This window comes from Centroberyx affinis, unplaced genomic scaffold (genome assembly GCF_046629955.1).
Source record: "Centroberyx affinis isolate AG114_WGS23_722 - 3 ecotype Tasmania unplaced genomic scaffold, CSIRO-AGI_Caff_v1 ptg000287l_1, whole genome shotgun sequence".
NCBI lineage: Eukaryota > Metazoa > Chordata > Actinopteri > Beryciformes > Berycidae > Centroberyx > Centroberyx affinis.
The window spans coordinates 391,967-413,887 of NW_027278966.1; the positions used below are offsets into that span (position 1 = coordinate 391,967).

The 21,921-nt window shown below is 43.7% G+C and overlaps 1 protein-coding gene across 1 annotated transcript; it reads left to right on the forward strand.

Annotated features, from left to right (window-relative positions):
- Positions 1-4,150: 4,150 nt before the first annotated feature.
- Positions 4,151-20,443, forward strand: LOC139640487 (transmembrane protein 47-like). The gene is made up of 3 exons (XM_071514668.1): positions 4,151-4,379; positions 17,028-17,168; positions 20,265-20,443. The coding sequence occupies exons 1-3, from the start codon at positions 4,151-4,153 to the stop codon at positions 20,441-20,443; spliced, it is 549 nt and encodes a 182-aa protein (XP_071370769.1).
- Positions 20,444-21,921: the final 1,478 nt, after the last annotated feature.

Genomic DNA, 21,921 nt, shown 5'->3' on the forward strand with positions numbered 1-21,921 from the left:
TCCTTGGCTAAGGTTTCACGCAGAAACAGCTGTTGGCTCCTGATTGCATGCTTGAAGCACAGCTCATGTCCTTGGGAATTTAATCTTTCAAAAGTCTGAAATAACATGCAATAGCTCCACATCTCGGTGTTTGGACGACTGGCGTGTGTTTATCTAGCCTAATGAACCATCTCGGAATTTCCTTTACACTTCACAACATGTTTATTTGTGCCATGGGTGCTGTCAAAGGAACGTGTGGGTGAAACATTTCCTGCATTCAGCCAACACCTTAAAACCACAGTCTGTGACCTAAATATCAGAGAAGCATATCCACCACACAAAGCTGAGAAATGGAGCTGTCACCACTCTCCAACTCATAGAAAAATATAGTTATCCTTAATACCTAGACATTAAATAATTGTTCAATTGTTATTAGAAGGATAATTTGACATTGTGAATTCTAGTTGTTTTCAGGGTTCAAAGTTGAGATTTTTGTTTCTACTTGGTATGTTTTTACTGGCCCAGAAGGCAAAAATTAAATGAACCACATTTTCATAAATTACACACTAAAATTTAAAATGTCAAGGCATCCATTCAGGTAATGTCCAGGTATCGATTTTGGTAGGTACCTGATGGGCGACAAGTGGTTCTGGATGTCTGGTGATGCCATGAACTACAGCCGGTGGGAGGAAGGCTCCACCATTTGGCAAAACACCAGTCCGTGTGGCGGCATGGCCGCTGGGAACAACTTCATGTGGGGGGATCATTCCTGCGACGATCACCTTCACTTCATCTGTTTGACAGGTTAGGACTCAGTCTCATCTGCCTGTCTTTTACCTTAGGAGGCCAGAGTTCCTGCACCAAGCAAGAACTGATAGAAACAGCTGTACATTATTTTATTTACAACCAGCTGGGACTGATATGGTTCAGATGCTGATATATGAAAATTCTAGTCAAATAATAAGACACAGTTTGGTTACACCAAACATCTCCACTTTCCTGATTGGAGGGAACTGTCATCATGTAGGAGAACTCCTTGGCCTGTGTTTTTTTTTTGCAACCATTAGTGTGTCTCTGTTTACAAGGATGGCAACACTTATTCCTTAAAATCATGAGCAATTCTCCAGAGGATTGTAGGGCACAGATTTTATGTAGAACACAGACATTGTGTTTGTGTCCAGCTCCTTTTGAAGATGAATTTATCTGAGGATAAAACACTCTCCTCTCTCTACCGTCCTTCACCCGTTCCATCCCTCTGTCTTCGCAGGTCCTGGGGAAGGCGTGGATCGAGTGAACTTCTTCAGCACCTACAGAAAAGAAAGGATACACTCAGACTGAAGGGAAACTAAACTCTCGCTACATTCCTTGGGTTCGGTGTGTTTTTCAGTGGAAAATGATTTGCAACTCTGGGCTTTTGTAATATATCATATGCCTTTTAACATATGCCATTTCTTTAGTGCTTTAATCCAAAGCACCTTACAGTACAGTACCATGCATACATTTTTAGCAACAGTGGGCCCAGTGGGAAGCAAATCCGCTAACCGGACCAGTGCACCCTATGGAAGTTGGGTGCCGTGGACGTGGGTGACACATCCTGAGAAGGGATTTGTGGTAAGACCATAAAAACTGCTTCCAAAGCCATCGAAAAGAGCCGCCAGTCACTCTGAATGATAAGACCAGCTGGGGTCGAAAGTATGGAAATCTATCTCATAACTAAGTTAAAAACACAAATGTATCATATGATGGCATGGCTGTAGTAGAAGTGGGTAGTCATTTGCTGTCCTCAGGTATTGGGTATACAGTATATTGCTTGCTGATCAAGTGTGGTTTCTGAACAGCTGAGCAGGCTGTATATACGTATAAGCCGTCTGATTATACTCTGATTGTTGATTTGGTTTTGGTTTTTATAGTTGTTGCGTTTGATGGTGAGGTTGGGATATCGTAGATCCTGTGGACTGGATGGTTTAGTGAGGCCTCTGACCCATAGTTAAGAAACACAGACTTAAAGGGTTACAATGGCTATAAAACTGATTCAACCCCTTTGAATTTTTGTACATTTTACCATCATTTGGGATTTTTGGCCCAAAATCAATGCAAAGTGCTCTTCTAAGAAATGTATGTGAAAGTACAAAGTACAAATTGGCCAAAAGCTTTCTCTCTTGCCAGTTAGGAAACCAAGGTGAGGACTTTATTCAGCTTGTGGATTTGACACATTTTGGGGGGAAAAGCACAATGAAAACTTCTCAGGAAAACTCATTGAATATGTTTGAATGTGACCAAAAGACTAAAATCAGCAGAACACCTCATGTACAACTCCACTGAGCTAATGAAGCCTGAGAGTAAATTGTATCTGTCACTTAATGAAGAAAGTAAATAAAACTTAGATGTTCATTATTCTTCAGCAGTGTGTCAATAAAGGAACGAAAGTCAAGTCCCAAATTAAAAATGCTCTGGATAGAGTTGCATTGCTGCTTCTCATAAATGCTTCAACAGAATTACAGCAGCCTCTCCATCGCTTTTACACTGGTTGCTGAGTCTTACATATATTGCGTGTCTTTTTAAGTGTTTGATTTATGTTTAATTTCCTCTCATGGGGAGGGAAGGAAGGGCCTGAAGCTTCAGAGAGGAATCATATTAGAGAGAGACCAAGACAAAATGAGCATCCTATAATAGAATAAATAAATTTCATTACCCTCTGCCTTTAATGGCTTTTACTGGGCCCTTTTACTAGGACCAGAATCTTTGACATGTCTTTCATTTATTATTCAATAATAATAATAGCAATACTGTGCCTCCAAAGTAAACTACCACCGTTTGCTAGCATTACAGCATGACTTTGTTGGTGTCTCCCAGATGCTACAGAGGTACATGGTGCGGATTTTATCGTGGGGCTATGAATAACTAATGTGGACCTACAGTAAGTCTATTCATTAAGACCTCTATCAAAGTATTGGTGTCAGAAAAACAACATTTCCACCACTCTAGACTTTGGATCTCTGTGTGAGCTCCCTCCATCTCTCTCTATTTGTTTCCCCTCCTCTCTCTTCTTCCCTGCTCTCTCTGGTTTTTCTTCCCCTCCCTCCTCTCTCCCTCTCTCTCTCTCTCTCTCTCTCTCATCATCACTCATTATTGCCCTGATGCAGAGTAAACAAGGCCATCTTTCTCTCCATCCGTCTCTCCATCCCTCTTTTCTTTCCAGCTGAATAAATAGATGGATGGGTCTGCCTCCCAAAACCTGCTCACCTCTCCTTTCTTCCCCTTCTCCCCCTCTCACTCTCCCTCCCTCCCCCTCTCTCCCTTTCTCATCTCTCTGACTCTGTCATTAGTATGCAAAGGAAACAATAATATTCCTTCATCTTCCTCCCACCTTCTCCTGCCCCCCTCGCTCTGTTTTTCCCTCCCTATATTTGTCTCGCTCACTGTGGTTCTCCCTTCACTGCAGAAAATGTCCATTTAACTCTGGTATTATGTCTTAAAATCCTATGTTTCTTAAAACAAGTGAAAACATATGTCACTGGGGTGGGATAATGTCATGGTGTTTCCAATGCACATCTACTTGATTCAAGTTTTTTTTTCTGAATCAGGGGTTATTTTCTGTCCTGACAAACAAAATACCCAAACCAAGTGAAATTTCATTGGAAACAAGTGGAGTTATCTCACCCCATTGTCAGAATTTTTGTTTGTACTAAGAAAAATAAAATTTCAAGGCTGGAAGCAAGACTAAAAGCCTTGTTATGATGGACATTTTTTTTGCAGTGTTTCTTGCTCTCTCCCCTTTCTGTCATTTTCTGCTCTCTCTCTCTCTCTCTCTCTCTCTCTCTCTCTCTCTCTCTCTCTCTCTCTCTCTTTCTCTCTCCCTCTCTCTCTCTCTCTCTCTCTCTTGGTAGGGTGTCTAGGACCCTGTAGCACCTGGTCCTCGCTGACTTGACGTCAGCGCTGTAAAACGGCGGAGATCTCCAGTGCGCGGCGGCAGCGGTGCCACAGGCGCAGCGTCCAGCGCGCAACGGCGGCGGCTCTGATTTCTCCGCCCGACACTGCTCGCATTAACACACCGCGTGGAGGAGAGATACAACCACACACACACACACACACACACCGACCGACATCCTACCGGGTTTTACACCGGTACCCCTCGCCTCCCCCTGCCCGACCGACCGCCCGCCCGGCCGCCATGTCCTCTGCTGTCACCGAAACGGAGGAGGCGGCGCGCAGCTCTCCGCTGACGCCGCTGAAGCTGGTCGGGCTGGTGTGCGTCTTCCTGGCGCTCTGCCTGGACGTGGGAGCCGTGATGAGCCCGGCGTGGGTGACGGCCGACGACCAGTACTACCTGTCCCTGTGGGAGTCCTGCTGGAAACCGGCCAGCACCGAGAACTGGCAGTGCAACAGCACGCTGGACTCAGGTAAAGAGAGCGGGGAAGTCTGAATTTATCATAACAATATTAACAACCGCGTCTCCCGTCCTATCCCGTGCGCACTGGACAGGACGGGCTATCCCCCCCTTCCTCATTCCGCTATGTCAGAGTGTATTTACCATGCAGCTTGCACTGTGTAGTTACAGGAGCTTTTTATATACTGGAGAACAATGAGTTGGTTATGAATGTCAGTGGGGAATGATGATGATGATGCTTAAGGACATTCTCAGTGTCACATTTGACATAAGAGGGAAATGTGGAGGAGAAGGAAATAATCTGTTGAATCTGAACAAGCTGCCAGTAAGCCATAATTAGCTATTGTCCTGGTCAGTATTAGGATGGTTTCCCATTGTACCCCCCCCATCCATAGTATGATGGAAATTCTGCTAATAAAGACAAATTGGAACAACTCTCCTAGTTATTCTTTATTTAGCTTCTCTGCGCAGGGAAGGATCAGCTACTGAGCGTACAAGGTCTCATGCAGACTGATAACAGACAAAGGGTGAGGTTCCCTTAAATAACATAAGTCTGTTTCTGTTCTGTCTTAGCAAAAGCAGAGTCTGAGTATGATAGCAGAAGTTGCCCTTTTGGCTGTGGTCATGTCCCGGCCACTGAGACTGGTTTCAGTATGAAGAAACAAATCACAAAAATACATATCATAAGCATAAGCACATTTGTAATTTTCCATTACAATAGCAAAGCCCATCATGACATCACCGTTGATCAGTGACTCTTCTGGGAAGCCTGCATTAATTACAATCCAGGATAAAAAATTAGGTGGCATGGAAGTGAAGTAAAGGTGTTTTGCTAATAGCACAGCTACTGGCAAGCTGATAAACTTACTTGAAATAGAAATACACTCAAACTGAATTTAGAATTGACTTCTGCCTCTAACTTTGCTAAACAAAAAGGCCAAATGGTATTTTAACATACATAAAATATTGATAACCAAATTTGATGCAGTTTGTCATATTATTACCTGTGAAAAAGGCCTGTAGTGTGAATGGAAACTCCCCTTCATAGCCCTCTTCCCAATGAACATGCTGCAGGGGAAATTTGGAAAACACCACCTTGTGTTAAATAGTGAAGCTGAGGTTAATGGGCTCTATGGCTGACTGACAGGTTTTGTGCAGTGAGTGATTTGAAGGGAAATGGAGGTGGATGAGCAGTGAGGCAGAGGGTAAACTGTGACTCCAGACAGTGATCACCATAAGGCAAATAACCGGTTATGGGCCATAAGCTATTTATATATTCATTATAGTATTTATTTCTGTTTTTTAGAGAACATAATATCCTGAAACCTCAGTTGAAAAACATCTATCTATCTACCTATCTATCTATCTATCTATCTATCTATCTATCTATCTATCTATCTATCGGATGATTTTAGATTATTATGATTTAGTGATTTAGTGAGTTCATACACTGTAAATCTTTGATGTAAAGTCATGGTATGTACATTAGTTCATACCGTTCCTACATTAATTTTAGGCAGTTGTATAGGAACATAGGGACATTTTAGGGCAATAAAACATAAGTCAGTGCCATTCTAAACCAATAAATATATATTTTTGTACTCATTTTGCTAGTTGTTTACTTTATAGTGATCACTGCCTGGAGAGTATAAGCACTACAGAACTGCCACCACCCAGTCAACTGTCTGGGGTGTAGTCCCTCACCTCTGCCTGATCAATTCATCATCAGCACGGCAGAGCGGATCGGCTTGTGGAGGACAAAATGCTGGCTCACCGCTAGATATTGAGCTCATCCTCTTCACCTCTCCTGTCTCGCTCTTTATTTATTTATGTTTTTATTTTTTTTATATCCTCTCCCTCCCTTTTGTTGTCTAGAAAATGGCCCTGTCGTCACGCCCAGGAGAAGTCTTGCAGATTGCACTGGTGGGGGTGGGGGGGTGGGGGTTGATCTCAGATGTTGGATCGGTTTCCAGGGAAACGGAGTGCACGAGTTTCCCTTTAATTGAGGAGAAAGTGGGTTTATTTACTACCAGCGTGACACTTGAAGCTGAAGGGTGTTAATTGCACATGAGAGTATTAAAAGGAATCATTTAAAAGGTCTTTAAGGTCATTATCTGTCTATCTATCTATCTATCTATCTATCTATCTGTCTATCCCCTTTATCTCTCTCTCTCTCTCTGTCACACACAGACACACACACACACACACACACACACACACACACACACACGTCTACCTGCAGAGCTGATGTGTGACCAATCCATAAGCTCCTGCTCCTCTCTCTGTGGGTGGGATGGGTTTGTGTGTGTGTGTGTGTGTGTGTGTGTGTATTTATATGTCTTTGTATACTCAAACAGGGCTAGGACAGCGTGTGTGTGTGTGTATGTTTTTATGGTTTGTGTGCTCAAACAGCAGTGTGACAGTGTGTGTGTGTGTGTGTATGCGAGCGAATGAGTGACTGTCTGACTGTGCATTTGTGTGTGTGCGTGTGTGTGTGTGTGTGGAGGAGAGAGGGGAGACTGAGTGACTGTATCTATGTGAGTGTGTAAATTGGTGTGTGACGAGTGAGCGTGTGTGTGTGTGTGTGTGTGTGTGTGTGTGTGTGCCAATAAGAGGCTACCGCGTTGAGCTGACCTATTTCTGGACAGTCTCCTCTGAAGCCCAGCTGAATATTTCATGTCACACTCTGATTTCTCTGTTGTTGCTTCTCCTAGGGCCTGGTCACACACACACACACACACACACACACACACACACACACACACACACACACACACACATTCACTCACACGCTTTGTGACCACCACTGTTTGAGCAACTTCTCCCTTTCTCTTTATCTATCTCACACACACTCATACACACTCTCTCTCTCTCACACACACACACACACACTTACACACACACACACATCCATACACCAGACCAAGACTGCCTAATTAGATGTCTTGGCAGGGCGGGTGAGAGACACTGTGTCGGTGTGTGTGTGTGTGTGTGTGTGTGTCTGTGTGTGTGAGTCTTACTAACTCACACACACACTTGCCTTAAAAAATAAATCACTCCCAGCTTGTGCCAACTCCCTTGTCTTGTTACGGCGCCCCAGACAGAGCAAAGCAGCAGTTTCTTTTAATTCAGTCCATCCTTTTCATTTACTGTAAGTATTTCGTTTTTATAATAATGTGATTCTTAATTCATCGCCATAGGGAAATTCTCTTTTCGCTTCCCCCCAGGCTCAGCTACAGAGCAGCTGGTAAGGAGTCTTGCTCAAGGGTACTTCAGCAGGGTGGATGTTTGACGACACAGGGGCTTGAACCTGCTAGGCCACCGTACCGCCCAAATAGATCTAGAAAGGGACAGCATAGAGGCTTTGCAGACATGGAGAGGTCACCATATAGACAGCAGAGGGGTTACAGACATGGAGGGTTACAGGTTTGGGCGACATAACGATATTGTCATTCAGCGCAATTGTGGGAGGCCACAAACATGAGTCAGCGGTGCAGCTGGTATCCAAATTTACAGATGGCAATCACATTTGTAAAATCGTGCACATGTTGTTTTGTCCCGCCACCATGGTACAGGACATTATGTCGTCAAGGCGGCGTCTGTCTGTCTGTGTAGACACTTTCTTCTGAACACAATAACTCAAGAACAATACATGATAGAACCGTCATATCACCACAAGCACATAAACATCAACATGAAACGCGTCACTCCCTCTGCGGCAGAGGATTTTTTCCCCAGGAAGAAGCTATCCATGCATAGGTGTTTAGAACAGGAAATATAAAAGCATCCATATAGGTTGCTTAGGTTGAATTGTATGGCAAAACACACATTTATTTATATGAAAAAGTAACTTTAAATTGGCAAGGGAATGTCCACCAGTGATGGATCCAGACAAACGCCGACCCCAATCCACTGGAGTTTGCGAAGTTGCCCTCACCACCGACAACAAGCAAAGTGCAGTGATACTGTATGCTGAGGCATCTGTCTGGCATAATTGTGTAATAGCTCAATCAGAGTAAAAGTAAAACACCTTTATTTCCCAACATGCACAGTGTAGCTGCTAATTAATTGGGATGAGATGAAGAGTTAGGCATAAAGGAAGGAACTCACATTTAGTGCAAAATAGAGGCCTATTGTGTAAGGGCCATATGTAGAAATTGCAATAGTCTACGAGCTTCTTTTCAACCGATGTAGAGCAATGATAATATCGTTATTCTCATCAAAGCGATATTATCAAAAGGATATCGCTCAAGTCTGGGTTGCAGACATATGGGGTGACAGATACGAAGGGATCACAGACATCAAGGGCTACAGACGTTAAGGAATAAAAGACATGGAGGGTTACAGACCTACATGGAGGGAGAACTTCAACAGCAAGGAGCTGACCAGCTTATGAGATTTAGCTTATGAGATCTGTTCAGCTCCACACAGAAACCCCGGGTTTGAAATGCCTCAAAGGCAGAAACACACACACACACACCCACACACACTTTGTTGAAGGGTGTTTGAACCTTAAGAAGTAACAATATGCTAAAAGCCATACCTGGAAGCCACCCTTCTTTCTTTCTTCTCTTTTATTCTCTCTCTCTCTCCCCCAATCCCTCCTTTCTCCTCTCTCCTTACATTCCCCTGCCGGGCTCAACAGCAGACCTGCAGATGAATAAGTCGCCCCAGACCACTTCTGCTTGTCCTCCCCTCCCCTCATCCATCCCTCCCTCCTTCCCTCCCCTCCATCTCTCCTTCCCCTCCTCATCCATCCCTCCTTCTCCTTTTCCTATCCCTTTCCCCACTGCCTCCATCTCTCCCACATCCCTCTCTTCCACCCTTCCCCTTTCCCCTCCTCATCTTTCCATCCCTCCTTTCTTTTTTTTCTACAACTCACATTTCATCGGTCATGCTTTATACTCAATTCATAAGTAGGCACATCTGTTTTTCATCACGGTTTTCTTTTTTCCTTCACAAAAATAACATACAAGGCTATGTTAACATGTTTAAATCAAACTGCAAATGCACATTAATAGGCGGAGGAAAAAAAAAAGGTGCTATTGCTACCAATATGTGTGTCATTCATCTGACCTTGAGAGAATATGTCCTGGTCTCATTGTTGGATCTGGTTTCAGCCTGAGACTCTTAAACAGTCGCTAACAGAGAGAAAGCTGGTTCCCTGTCTCTCCTTTTCTCACATTGTATGTAGTTTGTGTTTAGCAGTTCATTTTTAACCATATATTGTATTTTATTACACGGTCATTATGGATATGAGGGAGCTGTAATTGAAAAAAGGCTTAGGGGAAGGCGGGGTCTGCGGTGCCATGTTTCGTCTTTAGTCATTACTAAGAGGCCAATTACTCATGAATGACAAGTTTTTCAAAGGAGTAACATGCTGGTATGCTTCTGTTGGTGGTGTTAATGTAATGCAATTACAGACATGGACACTTCATTTTGACCCACAGTGCACAATACCAGCTAGGTTAATTGAAGTCCAGGTTAAGTCACAGCTTGCCGAGGTAAATAACTCAGGGGCTGACATGAAATCAGGGGTCATATTTTACCAGATATTATATTTACTTAATCTGCAGATATGGAAATGAGGGAGCTGTAATTTAAAGCCACAATAGACACACTGTGGAGTGCGTCATACTTCGAAAGCCACGCCCATCATGTGGGAAAACAATATCGCCAACAAAGCGGCGGTCGGGAGGAAATCTTTTCAGATACGGACAGCCTTACGAGGTTTTTCCTGACTAGTATTTGACAAGTATGTCAAAGAATTATTTCGGCACACTGCCTCCAACAGAGAGGGAAAGGTACATTGAAAAAATGAACTGAATTGGCTTCCATCAATGTCCTTTTTCATTACTCCAATAAAGCTGGATAAATGATCCCACACAGTGACCTGAAGTGATATACTTGGACATTTACCACTTCTTAATTTAATCACCAGGTAAGATAATAAGTTGACCTTGAATAATTTCATTTCATATTTCAAAATTTGAAATACAGCTATGCTTTTCAGACTATACGTTTGAGCGATGCTGATGTGACATTGGTTATTAAAGTGGATTGTTGCTAAGTTAACTATCTTATGTTAGCTAACAAGTCAGGGTGAGATTTCTCATTCGTTTTGCACCCTGGAATGGTACAGGTCAGTACAGAGCAAAATATCCTGAGACCCACACATGAACACACAACTCATCTGTTTTATGGAGAGGAATTGGCTCAGTAATGTTAGTTGTCATAATATACCACCTATTAAACAGTAAATGCCAAAAAATGTATCATGTATTTTTATATCAAAATCCCATTGCTTTTACTTCCCGGAAAACAGTGCATCTTTAATGGTGACCTCATTGTGTACCTGTAGGCGAACATTAAAATTCCCACCAATAAAACCATAACAGATTTTTACACAATCCACCGCTCCCATCAAATAAAACCGTTTCTCTCCCTAACTGATATCCCATTGGTTTACACTTTTGAATGATCCCTCCCCGTGTTATGTCCCACCCCAATGTCCTGTTTCATCAGGAAATACATCAAATTATGAAAGCAAGATGATCTCAAAATGTGGTTTCATTGTGAGTTTAAAGAGATTTAGGGGAAGGTGGGGTCAGTTGTTCCCTGTTTTGACAAGATCCCACATTCACTAAGCTTTGTTGTAAAAGAAGCTTGATAGTTTGGTCACCATTGACTGCATCTAAAAACCTCCATAAACCTTGCTCTCTCTCTCTCTCTCTTTCTCTCGCTCACTATCTCTTTCTCTCTCTCGCTCTGTCACTCTATCCATCTTTCCCTTTCTTCGCCATCCCTGCACTTTTAAATGAATTGTCCTCCCTCTTCCTTTCCTTCTTTTCTTTTCCTTTTCTCCTCTTTCCCCTTCGTTGTCCCTCATGCATTCCCTCCCGTCTCCTTTGTCCCCTTCTCTCCTCCCTCCTTCCCTCCTCTCCTCCACTCTCATCTCTCCCTTCTCCCCCAGGCCCTCCATCATTACATTTCTCATTTTCATCATTTCCTCTCCTGATTCCTCCAATCCTCCCTTCCCTTCTCTTTGTTCTCCCTCTCTCTCCCTCCATTCCTCCTTCTCCTCTCCGCTTCTCTCCCTCCCCATTCTCTCTTTCTTTTTTCTTTCTTTCTTTTTCTTTCTTTCTTTCTTTCTTTCTTTCTTTCTTTCTTTCTTTCTTTCTTTCTTTCTTTCTTTCTTTCTTTCTTTCTTTTCTTTTCTTTTCTTTTCTCCTCTCCTGTCTCCTCTAGCTCCCTCGTTCTTCTTTCCTACCCTTTTTTCTCAGACGGACTGGTCGCTTTACCTCTGTCTCTCTTCTCTCTTTCTTTTCTCCTCTCCCCTCTCCCTCTATCCCTCTCTCCAGCCTTCCTCCTCTTCCTGCATCTTGCCTCTCCCCTCTCTCTTCTGTCCTTTCCCGTTTTCTTAGAGGGACAAGTCTTTCCTCTTCACATCCCTTCTCTCTCTCTCTCTCCAATCCTCACCTCTTCCACCTCTCCCCCCCACCCCCCCACCCCCTCCATCTCTCCTCTCAGTGATCCCCAGAGACTCCCGTTCTATTTGTAGCGGCTGAATGAGGAGCGGGAAATAATGTGGCATTCGGCTCTGTGGCAAACAGACAGGGGAATAGCTAGGAAACTACTACCACCACCACCCACCACCCCAGCCCCCCTAACACACACACACACACAGACACACACACACACACACACACACACACACACACACACAACCCATTTGGTGGATGCTTTTATCAAACGCTACTATTTCAGCATGGGCGGCCCCAGTGGGACTGGAACCCCTCACCCTGGCGTGGTTTAGTGCCTTGCTCCACCCACTGAGCTGCACCAGGGTGTCTGGGGGTCCTTGACAAGTCTGAAAACAATTCTTAAAAAAAAATTATCTTAATTATTTATGGCCTTAAACATTAAAATGCCTTCAATACAGTTATTGGAGGTTTCTTTTGTTCACTCTTACATTAATACAGTGATGCAATTTTTCATATCTTATTATATCTGCTTTACTAAACACAGTTCTACTTTATGTCCTTTAACTTAGCCCCTTAATTTCCTGCTGCCCTTTGGCTTATACTGCCCATTTCAAAACTTTCATTAGCCATGTTTCATTTGGAAGTAGTCTGGTTTTGCCGGTTTTATTTCTTTATTTTTTTGGTTTTTAAATTGGTCTTTAATTCCAGGTTAAAGGTCTAAAAAACGTCTTAAATTTGCCTTTCTGAAACATGCAGATACCCTGTACACAGAGAGCAAAACCACTAAGCCAGGCAGTGTTGATGTCATGCTGCAACCATTGGGTTACTCACACACACACACACACACACACACACACACACACACACACGCACGCACACACACACTAAAATTACATGATGGAAGCATCTATACGTACTCTTGATTTTAAATTCAAGGCTGACAGACTAATGAGTTCTGGCTCAGGTGCAGAAGCTCAGACCTTGAATACCAGAGCACCTAATCACCGTGAGAGCTTGGAGTGGCTTTACAGTAAAGTAAAATGCTATGGTGCTGTGGTAATCCTGTCACATGGCAAACACTCACATCACACCAAGAGGGATTTCTGAGTCTGTGTGTGTGTATGAGAGAGAGAGAGAGAGAGAGAGAAAAAAATACATTTGCAACACTTAAATCTACCATAGTGTGTTCTCATGTGCGTGTGACAGGGAGCCACTATGGTACATGTAACTGATTTACAACAGTTACATAAGCCAGAGTGTGTGTGTGTGTGTGTGTGTGTATGTGTGTGTGAGAGAGATTCATTTGCAACAGTTATATGTACCATAGTGTGTATGTGTGTGAGAAAAAGATTTGCAAACGTCAAATCTACCAGAGTGTGTGTGAGTTTAAGAGAAGGAGAGCTTTGCATAGTTTAAATCTACCATAATGTATGTGCATGTGTGTGAGACAAAAAGGCAGAGAGAAGGAGATTTATATCAGTTAAATCTCCTATAGTGTGTGTGTGTGTGTGTGAGAGAGAGAGAGAGAGAGAGAGAGAAAGAAAGAGATTTATATGTACCATACTGAGTGTGTGTGTGAAAAAGTGTGAATGAGTGAGATATGTGTTTCTCACTATTCGTATACCTATAATAGAGGATGTATTGCTTATAGTGGCCAATGACATTTATGATTATTTTTTCTTTACTTCTGATTGGTTGTACAAGCCGTCCGTTTGTTCACAGCGACTTTTGATTGGCCGTGATTTCTGGCAGCGAGAGCGCCCGGCTCCCTGCTGAGAGCGATGTTAAAAATGAATGAAAAATAAACCACCTCCATCCATCCCTCCATCTCACTGTCATCCCTCGTTCCATTTCCACATCCCTCGCTGCACTGCTTAAACAGGGCAACTTTTTGGCCAGCTCCGATGGGGCAACCGCTTCCCGGGGAATTGCCTCAGCATTGTTGCTTTAGTCGAGTCAAGCTCGAGTCACATGGTGTTTTCTGTTGCCCAGAGGGCTTCGCAAAAAATGAAAAGCAAACAGAAAGAAAAAGGCAGAAAGACTCAAATCACTTGCACAAACAGATACAAGCAGATGCGCTCGCACACAGGCAGATCAAATAGAGTCAAAGGGCTAAAAAATAGAAATGGAGTTTTCACCTATGAATACCTTGTTGCCAGGAGACATTTGAATAGAGCTGAATAGGCTGTTGCAGGTGAATGAGTGTATTGCCTATCTACACTGGCCAGAAAATTACCTGCTGTATCACCTTCCTAATCACCTGCATCATTCAGACTGAGGCGATACAAGCCTCCCCGAAGATATTTGAGGCCTAACGATAGAAAACAAACAAGGGTTCTTGTGTCTCCTCTTTCTATGCCTCTCTCCATCCTTCTTCTCTTCCTCCCTCCTCCACTCTTCCTTTTCCTTCTCTATACCGCCATCCCTCTTTCCATCTTCTTTCCATCCCCTCCCCTCTTTCTTCCCCCCTCTCTGTCCATAGTTCTTTCTCTTTTCTCTCATCTTTAATCTCTCCTTTCCCTCTCTACTTCCCACTATACATCCCTCTCCATGTCCTCTTTCTTCTCCACTTACCTCTCTCCATCCCTCTCCATGTCTTCTTTCTTCTGCACTTCCCTCTCTCCACCCCTCTCCATGTCTTCTTTCTTCTGCACTTCCCTCTCTCCACCCCTCTCCATGTCTTCTTTCTTCTCCACCTCCCTCTCTCCACCCCTCTCCATCTCTTCTTTCTTGTCCACCTCCCTCTCTCCACCCTTCTCCAAATCTCTCTTTCACCTCTTCTTCTTTCTTTATCTCTCTCTTCCACCTCTCCCATCTTTCATATCCTTTTTTTCCCCACACACATATGACACTGTATTTATGTATCGGACATATTTACACACTTGAATAGCCATAGAATAAAAAAAAATAAGACCTGAAAAAATAGACCTGCTTTAAAGATGCTACAATGAAAGTTTCATTTTAAGGTTGGAGTGATACTTGGTTCCTTGATGTTTTATCCCAAAGTCTCCGTTTGAAGTTTCCGTTTTATGCCCTTGTTATGCCCTTGGGGAGGACAGGCTTTTTTTTTTTTTTTTTTTTTTTTTTTTGGTAATGTATCACTTCTGGTGTTAAAACCTGACTGGTTTCAGTGGAAATATGTTTCACCACAGCTACATGGGCCAGGCCACTTTGACAGCATCACATCCGATCACAGTGTGGAGGCAGACAGGTGGAATAAAAGGTTAGAGAAATGGTCAAATGTCTTTTCTCCCTCTGCGGCCAGATGGATTAGACAACAAGGTGTGTCTGTCTTTGTGTGTGTGTGTGTGTGTGTGTGTGTGTGTGTGTGTGTGTGTGTGTGTGTGTGTGTCCAGCCCCCAGTAGAGAGAGGGGGGAGAAGGAGGAGTAGCAGAAAACTTGTATGTGTCTTGCGTTTGACATGATGGCGTGGCTTGTGGGTGTGTCTCTGCGTGTGCGTGTGTGTGTGTGTGCGCGTGCATGTGTGTATGTGCGTGTATATGTGTGTATGTGCGTGCGCTATTTCTGTGTGTGTCTAGTCAGTATGCTCCCTATATATAAATGCGGATGGATTTTTGATAACATGCCAGCAAAGCTTTTTAGCCGGGGCTTTTTGTCAGCTCAGGTATACTAAGTGCTCTCTCTCTCTCTCTCTCTCTCTCTCTCTCTCTCTCTCTCTCTCTTTCTCTCTCACCCCATCTTCCCGGTCTCCCCTCCCTCTCTCGCCCCCCTCCTCTTCCTCTTCTCCTCCTTTTGGCATTTCTTTTCATGCTGCCCTCTCTCTGTCCTTGTAACATTATGCTCGTGCCTCTCTCCTTGCTTCTCCTCCTCCTCCTCCTCCTCTCTTCTTTTTATCGTCCATCAACCTCTCTACGACACTTTGCCGCTTCCTCTCCTCATCTCTCCTTCCCTCCCTCCTTCCATCCCTCCCTCGTCCCTCCCTCTCTTCCTCACAGCGTTACTTCCCCTCTTTCTTCCTAGCTTCCTTTTGTTTTTGTTGGTTCCTTGTTTCATATACTGCATTCATTTGTTCCCTCTTCCCTCATTCTCCCCTTTTTTTCCTCCTTTCATTCCTCCCTTCCTTCCCTCCCTCTATCTTCCCTTGCTTCTTTCTTTTTATCCCCTTTCTTTCTCCCTTCATTCCTTCCTTCTGTCATTCCTTCCATCTTCCATGCTTCTCTTCTTTCTATCTTGTCCTCCCTTCCCTCCCTTCCTTTATTCTGCCCTTCATTCCCTCTATCTTTCATTGTTTCCTTCCTTTCATTCCCCCTTCTTCCCTCATTCCTCCCTTCCTTGTCTGTATCTTTCCTTGCTTCCTTCCTTTCATCCCCCTTCTTTTTCCCTTCTTTTTTCCTTTGTTCCTTCATTCTTTCATTCATTCCTTCCATACTCCACCCTCTTCTTCCTTCCATCCTATCCTCCCTTCCTTCCCTCTCTCCTTGCTTTTTTCCTTCTATGTTCCTTCTTTGGTTCCCTGTCATTCCTTCATTCATTTTTCCATCTTTTTCTCCCTTCTATCTGCTTGTTCTCCCTTCCTTCCTCTCCTTCCCTCTGTCTTTCCTTGCTTCCTTCCTTACATCCCTTTTTCTTTTCTCCCTCTGTTCCCTCCTTTGTTTCTTCACTCATTCCTCCCTTTTTCATCAATTCCTTCCTTCTTCTTCTTCCTTTTCTCCCTTCCATCTGCCTGCCCTATCTTCCTACCTTCTTTCCTTCTCTTCCTCTATCCCATCCTCCCTCTCTTCCCTCCTTCCCTCTCTCATTCTCTCCCACGCTGCCTCTTCTCTCTCCTCTCAGCGAATTCAACGGTGACAAAGACAGTTAAAATGAAACGTGAAATAAAGTAATTCCTCTCCTGTTGCTCTCTCTCCCCTCCTCCTCCTCCTCCTCCTCCTCCTCCCTCTCTCCAAGGTCTTGTGCCTTTCTTTCTTATTTAGCTCTGCCATGCCGTCGCTGTGTTGCATTTATTCATGAATGTTCTCTAAATGTTACTGCATACTTTTTTATTGCCAGAACTTTCCGAATGCTGCTTTCTTGTCCGGGCGCTCCTTCAATCACTCTCCTTTCTTCTTTATCTCCCTTCTTCTGCCATATCTTCTTTTCTTTCTCCTCCTCCCTCCGTCTCTCTGCCCCCCCTCTCTATTTTGTTGTCTCCTTTTCTCCCTCTCCTCACTGTCCAGACTGGCAGGTTGCTACGCTGGCCCTGTTGCTAGGGGGCGGAGCCTTGGTGCTGATGTCGTTCCTGGTCGCTCTGGTTGCCGTGTGCATCGGCACGAGACGGCGATTCTACGCGCCCGTCGCTGTCATGCTCTTCGCCGCAGGTTCGCGCACACACACACACACACACACACACACACACACACACACACACACACACAGAGGGTAAACACATTGAAAATTGACATGGATCTTAATGATAATCCTTGCTTACTTATTATAAAGGCACACAAACACTCAAATAAGTATGCATGCAAAACAAATGCATGAATGTGAAAATGTATGTGCGGAAGAGTGCACACACACGCACATACACACACACACTGCTATAGGCTATGTGTATGCACTTTGACACACACATACACACACCCTCATGTAGACATCGCAATACACACGCTTACTCACACACGCACACACACGCACACACACACACACACACACACACACACACACACACATACAATTTCTGTCTTCCGCAAACTCATTTAGAGAAAATCCTGTTTTTATGACACGCCTGTCCGTTTAATTTCCCTTGCCAACCCCAATCTCAAATTGGACAACTGTCAAGTTTCCACATTTTCCCATTTTCACCGCCTGGAATAATTGGAAAATTTCATTTTTTTAGGCGTGAAATGTTTCATTTTGCAAAGCTGGATGTGTTGCCTGTCAGAAAACCACAGCAGTTAGATACAATACTCAGTGGAAATCACCTCACCTTAAAGGGATAGTTCAGAGTTTTAAGGAGTCTATGTGACCTGGTAGTCCTTTTATCAAGGAAAATAAATTGTGTAATTTCCAGGCATGTAAAAGAGTGGAAATTGTACAAAAAGACTGGAAAAAACATCCTTGTTATCGGTCTGGATAGACATTTGACTGCTCATTGAAATAGAATCACTGTCATTTTGCATATTATGATAATTGTGAAGAGTAATATTTCTTTCTTCAGCGATAGAGATAAGGCCTGGTCATATTGCAAATCAAGAAATCAAGGTCTGGCAAAAGTATGAAACTGAGGAGCCCTATTTGAATTTTGAGAAATTAGAAGCTTAGCCTCACAAGTGCAAGTCAGTGAAGCTGAAAAACGTTTTTTTCAGTTTCACTTTTTCAAAGTGATTTTCAGCACCGTGGATTTGAAATCTTATCAGAAAAAGTCAAAATGCACTCTTTTGATTCAATAATTAATAATTCTTACTAAATCATTTATTGACCCCTATTATATAATATGCCATTTTAAAGCTATGAACCTAAAGATGAGTAACACTTAACACCAAACACTGAGGCAAGGGCTTTTTGGACGGACTAAAAAGGGACTCAGTGAATGATAAATCAGATATAGGCAACTACCCCTTTAAGGTTGTTTTTCCACACCATCTGTGTTAATATTAGCATGTCTTTTGGATATTATGCATTCTCTGTTTTTTCCCTTCTTTTAGGAAAGTGCCAGGGCTTGTTTATGTTCCCACAAGATGAATTCCCTTTGAAGAAATAACGATTGATGTGTTCTCCTTTGTTCTACTGCCACCCATCTCTCTCCCCTCCTTTTTTAAACATCTAGCTCCCTGCCCATTCTCCCCCTTCCCCTCCCTCTGCCCTCCTTTTTACCTCCCGTAATCCCTCCATCCCTCCTTAAACTCAGCCCGTCTCCTTCCTCCTCCTCTCACCCTCTCTCCAACCCTCCCTATCTCATCTTAACTCATTAGTTGATCTCCCATTGCTCTATTTGGCCCACGCTCATCCCCGCTTTATCCCTCCATCTTTCCAGCCCTCCCAGCACCCCTTCTTCTTCCTTTCGACCCCTTAATCCACCTCCTGCATACGTCCTCCTTCTCATCCCCCCAATTCCTACACCTCTCTCATCCCACCTCCACCCCTCCATCCTTCCTTCCATCCCATCCTCGCTTCTCTCACCCCGTCTCTGTTCCTCCTTTTTCTCCTTCGTCATCCTCACTCTTTCCCCCGTGCCTGATCAAGTTTGATTTATTTTGTTTTTCTAAAATGTGCTAAATGAACTAAACAGAACTAAATGACACCCCCTCTGGGCGTGCCGCTTGGTTCTCGACCCAGTCGATGTTCATTTCTGCTGTTTTTCTAATATATGCAGAATGAACTGTTTTGTAGTGGCTGCTAAAGACAAAATAAAAAATGAACCAAGAAAAAAAAAAGAAATGAAAAGTATCTGTGACCAAACACCGTGAACTCAGGCTTATTAAAGTTTACAGGAGACCCATTTCACATCACAAAATGTTGGTTCGCATTGCACTCTTTTGATTCAATAATTAATCATTCAAACACATTTATTGAGCCCTAATTATGTAATAAAGCATTTTAAAGCTCTGAGCGCAAAGATCTCCCAATTTCGGCTGTTTTTCTATGTTGGGTCCTGATAGTTTACCCTGTAGCTGAAATATATATTTAATATATATATATATACATATTTGTCATTTATAACCCCTCCTGCTCTTCATGTCATCCTCCAGGCATGATCTGCTAAACATAAAGATTATTTATAACCTCTCTTCCCCCTCATCCAGTTGTCCTCAAGGTCTATTAAAGGACTTTGCTGACTTTTTGGGAGTTTGGTCCACTGGTCACTATATCTGACAAGAAATCATCTCTGTGTCTCCGGTAGAAAGCTCTGTCTGGTGCATACAGTATGCTGAGTAATCGTAGGCAATTAGCATTATCCAAAGTATGAAAATAGACCTTTTAGTTATTCAAAGTTGGTGTTGGTTTTTATTCTGTTGCCTGTAGATTCATAACTTCATCATTAGTGAAGTCCATTATGAATCAACAGTGCAAAATCCTTCAGCTGTCTGGATAACTTCCTTGCTTCCTGTGTAAACAGAATTTACACTCAATGTCTTGTGGGAAGAGAGATCGTCTGCCAGTGAAAGTAGTTCCACAAAGTGCATTGTTTTTTGTCTGTTTTACCACTCCCCTAAACAAGCCTGGCAGGTTTAGACATGTGCCATTAAAATTAACTAACCATCCAGCCTTAGAGCTTTCTGCCGGAGACACAGAGAAGATTTTAGTGCCAATCCTCTCACATTCTCACACATATTGGGTAAGGTGACCAATGGGCCAAACTCCCCAAAAAGTAATTGTAGTCCTTGAACTGTTGTTTCTATAGTGACGATAGAAATGAGACTTGTTAGAAATGATCATTTGCCCTGTAGTTATCATCTAGACCTGTCTTCCAGTTGTCCTCCAGGCGTGCAGCTTGGTCCTCTACCCCATCAAGTTCATCGAGAGCATCAACCTGCGGATCTACCACGAGTTCAACTGGGGCTACGGCCTCGCCTGGGGCGGGACCATCTTCTCCTTCGGCGGGGGAATCCTCTACTGCCTCAACCCCAAGAACTACGAGGACTACTACTAGGTCAGCTTCACACCGACAAAACCCTACAGCCACACGCTACGTCCTGGGAGAGGTATATTCAGGGGGTGAGGTGAGGTGAGGTGAGGGTGGGTGGGGTGGCTGTGGGGTTTTTTCTCTTACAGCCTCAATCCCCAAGAACTGTGAGGACTACTGCTAGCTGCTAGCTTTACACCCACAGGGATTTGGACCGACAATCCCACCGCCACAAGCTGCGTTCTTGGTGTGGGGTTCAGGGGGATTTGTGTTTATTGCCTCAATCCCCATAACTGTGAGCGCCACGACTAGTCCAGCGTTGTTGTACCAGGAGAGATTTGAACCGGCAACCCTGCAGGAACAAAGCAAGAGAGGGGTTGGGTGGAAAGAGACGGAGGTGTAGGGTGACGTTGCCTCGGCCCCAAGCTACGAACTACACCACAAGGACTACTGCTTAACAACTCACTACTGACTACCTAACTTTTGACTAACTTGGTCATGAACCCGGATGGGGGAGTGGGAGGCTTTTACCGCATGTGCACGCACGCACACACATGCACACACAGGCACACACAAGCACACATACATACAACTTTGACCCATTCATGAATTATAATGAGCGCACTGCATCATCAAAGCATCGGGCTGGACTCATCCATCCAGACATCTTGACGAAACCTAAATTCCCAGTGTCCCGCGCCACTAAAACATGAAATGCATTATCATCACGTTGCTTAGAGTTCTGGGATTATGTTTTTTTTTTTTTCTGAAGTCCTTTTGAGCTGTTGAACTTCCGGAAGGACGTGGAAGACGATCATATCACTCCGGGATGTGAAACTTCAGTGGCGCTCGGCAACTTTTCCTAAGACAGATAGATTCCTCCTCGGGGATGTGGGGGGGGTGCAGGACAAAAAATAAAAGGACACTCACTCAATATGCTGTTATCGACCGACTTATCTGTTACCGTGGCAACCCCCAGGGTGTGCACATGCAGCTGTCGTGATCGATTAGCCGTGGTCGGAGGTGTGAGACGGGACTGCGCTCAGTCGCCTCGGAGGGTCTGCTACGTTTCGATTCCCTATTGAGCCAAGTTTCTCCGCACCGCGAGGTTCGGAGCATCCTTTCACTTCTGGTCCAACTCTTCTGCATCCTATTTTTGGAGGGGGTGTTCACCATATATCTATCATGTGTCTATCAATGGCTACGTTTACATGCACATCAAAAATGTGATTAGAATGCGATTAAGGCAACAATGGGAATAAGTCAGGATCCATGTAAACACCATGTTTTGAGACAGAATTTATGTTATGTGTGTTGCAAGACATAGTTATTCTTTTTTTGTAGACCGCCATAAGTACCCTAATAGTGACAATTTAGACGGGTGTCAGAAAAAGTTATTTTTTGAGCAAAAAACCCCTCCAATTCACATAATGGAGTTAAGTACTTCATTCATGTAAACAGGATTATTATGGGGAGTTGTCAAATTACTGAATTATATAAACTGC